Genomic DNA, 2,390 nt, shown 5'->3' with positions numbered 1-2,390 from the left:
CAGCTTTTAATTTGCCATTGTATCAAAGAGAGTTATCTTTTACAATTAATTCATTATTCCTTTCACGTATTGACAGAGCCAAGTATTCTTTATTTATCAGTGTGCCAAGAGAAAGAAGGTCTTCAGTGTTCCAGGCCACAGTCAGAGCTGGTCTTTGATCCCTGTGGTGGTTCTGTCCTGCTCCTCATTGTCCACGCATGAGGTGTTTTCTCACGTTCACATCTCACTGACCCTTCATGTACAACAACACGGTTTTTCTGCACTGCAAAATTGCTTCATGAATAAAGATGTTGGTGGCCCTCCTGTTCTGTCTGGACCCATGGTTGATGCTGGTCCAAAAATACCAACCAGAAACCAAGACTGCAAATGGATTTTTGTATTGGATGGACCTAAACCATGGCCAGTGGTCCATTAAACGTATGCGCTGTCTGTGAAGGCAACAAGTAACACCACAATATGGGGTGAATCTTGTGGACAGAACTTGTTCATCATCAGTTTTACATAACATTACCTCCAGGTAAAGTGAAAGACTGGAACCTCTCAATCTTTACCTGTAAGTCAATCAACTCCTCAAAATTGAGCACTTGCTCTATAAAATGACCCCAACTCATAGTCCAAATCCAATAAGTTCATCATAATCATGCCAAAACATAAAGTATCCTCTTGCTTTTAGATTTATCTGCTGCTTTTGATACAGTGTACCATAGCATTTTACTTTGTCGTTTGAAACAATGGGGTGGGGGTGGGGGCAGGGTCAGCAGTACAGCAATGGACTGGTTTAGCTCCATTTAACCGAGCATACTTTCTGTGTCTGCCTTGGTGACCACAGGTCTACTTCTGCTTCTCTCTTGTGTGGGGTTCCACAGGGCTCAGTCTTAGGCCCCACTCCTCTTCATTCTGTACCTGCTAACTATTAGCTCTATTGTTAGAAAATATGGGATCTCATTTCATTGTTATGCGGATGATACACAGATTCTGCATATGTCCTGCTAAAGAAAAAGGATCCTAACTCTCTGGCTCCTCTATTTTAATGTGTGGAGGACATAAAAGTCTGGATGGCTGTGAACGTCTTAAAGTTCAATGACGAAAAGACTGAGGTGATCGTCTTAGGAAGTTCCACTGAGATTCCTAAACTAGATGTTGGTTCCTTGGCTCAGTACACCAGGCCAACTGTCACAAACCTAGGGGGTCAAAGTCGATGCTGGACTAAAGTTAGAAAATCACATCAGAGCAGTTCTTCTCTAACCTCTGCATCAGGGTTCGCAGAGGTTAGAGAAGGTGGACCTGTGATCGGAAGGTCGCCGGTTCAACTCCCCGCACCGACAACATCAAAATGTGGGTGGGATAGGTGAAGCGCCCACACCTGCCTCCACCTTCATTTGCCCCACTCTGGCCCTTAAGCAAGGCCCTTAAGCCCCACCATCTGTTCTTCTGGGCGCCCTAGCTAGCAGCTTTCTGCTCCACACAGAGGGCTGTGGTAGCTTAGTGATCTGTGGTTGCATCAGGAAGGACATCCAGCGTAAAAATAATTGCCAAACCTTTGTGGAACTTAGTTTGCTGTAGCAACCCCTCAAGAAGGGAGCAGCTGAAAGAAGAAAAAAACATCAGAGCACTTGTTAAATCTATTTTTTTCCATTTGAGGCAGCTGGCTAAAGTTAAGCCGATTCTTTCTCAGCAGCATTTTGAAACAGTATTTAACACCTTTGTGACCACTCGGCTGGACTATTGTACTCTACACAGGAATCAGTGACTCATATATCTCTCAGCTTCAGAGGGTACAGAATGCTGCTGCACTGCTTAAATGGCGAACAAAACTTCGACATTTCTCCTGTTTCAGCCTCCCTGCACTGGCTGCTTGTACATTTTAGGATTCATTTTAAAATTATTTTATTTGCTTTTAAAGCTCTAAATGGACTTGCCCAGCCCTATCTGTCTGAGTTGGTACATCCATACACACCCTCTTGATCCCTCAGGTCATGTGATCTGCTGCTCCTGAGTGTGCCAAAGACAAAGCATTTGCTCAGAGGAGACCGTGCTTTTGCTGTGGCAAACTGTGCATCGACCTTCCCTTGAACATCAGACAGTCCTCTTCCCTGTCTGTTTTAAAATCCCTTCTTAAAACCCATCTCTTCTCCGCGGACTTTGACACCATCTGTGATGTTGACTTTTAATTAGTTGAATAATTCTTTATTATTTGACTGTATGGTTATTTTATTATGTGTACAGCGCTTTGGTTTTGTGGGTGTTTAAAGTTTTCTATAAATAAAGCTGGTGTGGTGTGGTATGGTGTGGTGTGGTGTGGTATGGTGTGGTGTGGTATGGTGTAGTGTGGTGTGGTGTGGTATGCACTGCAAAAACGTAAAACCTTACCAAGTCTAATTTTCTAATGT

General features: G+C 43.6%; 1 protein-coding gene across 1 annotated transcript in view; it reads left to right on the top strand.

The window, feature by feature from the left end:
• Positions 1-1,055: 1,055 nt before the first annotated feature.
• lto1 (LTO1 maturation factor of ABCE1) overlaps positions 1,056-2,390 on the top strand; it is a 110,802-nt gene continuing 109,467 nt past the window's right edge. The window contains exon 1 of the mRNA XM_037694288.1: positions 1,056-1,156. Within this exon, the coding sequence (XP_037550216.1) occupies positions 1,056-1,156 (101 nt within the window). The remainder of the gene's footprint in view (positions 1,157-2,390) is intronic.

The sequence above is a fragment of the Nematolebias whitei genome, chromosome 2, assembly GCF_014905685.2.
Source record: "Nematolebias whitei isolate Nwh7 chromosome 2, NemWhi1, whole genome shotgun sequence".
Lineage (NCBI taxonomy): Eukaryota > Metazoa > Chordata > Actinopteri > Cyprinodontiformes > Rivulidae > Nematolebias > Nematolebias whitei.
The sequence above is the reverse complement of the archived record's forward strand: the minus strand, read 5'-3'. Positions and strand labels throughout refer to the sequence as shown.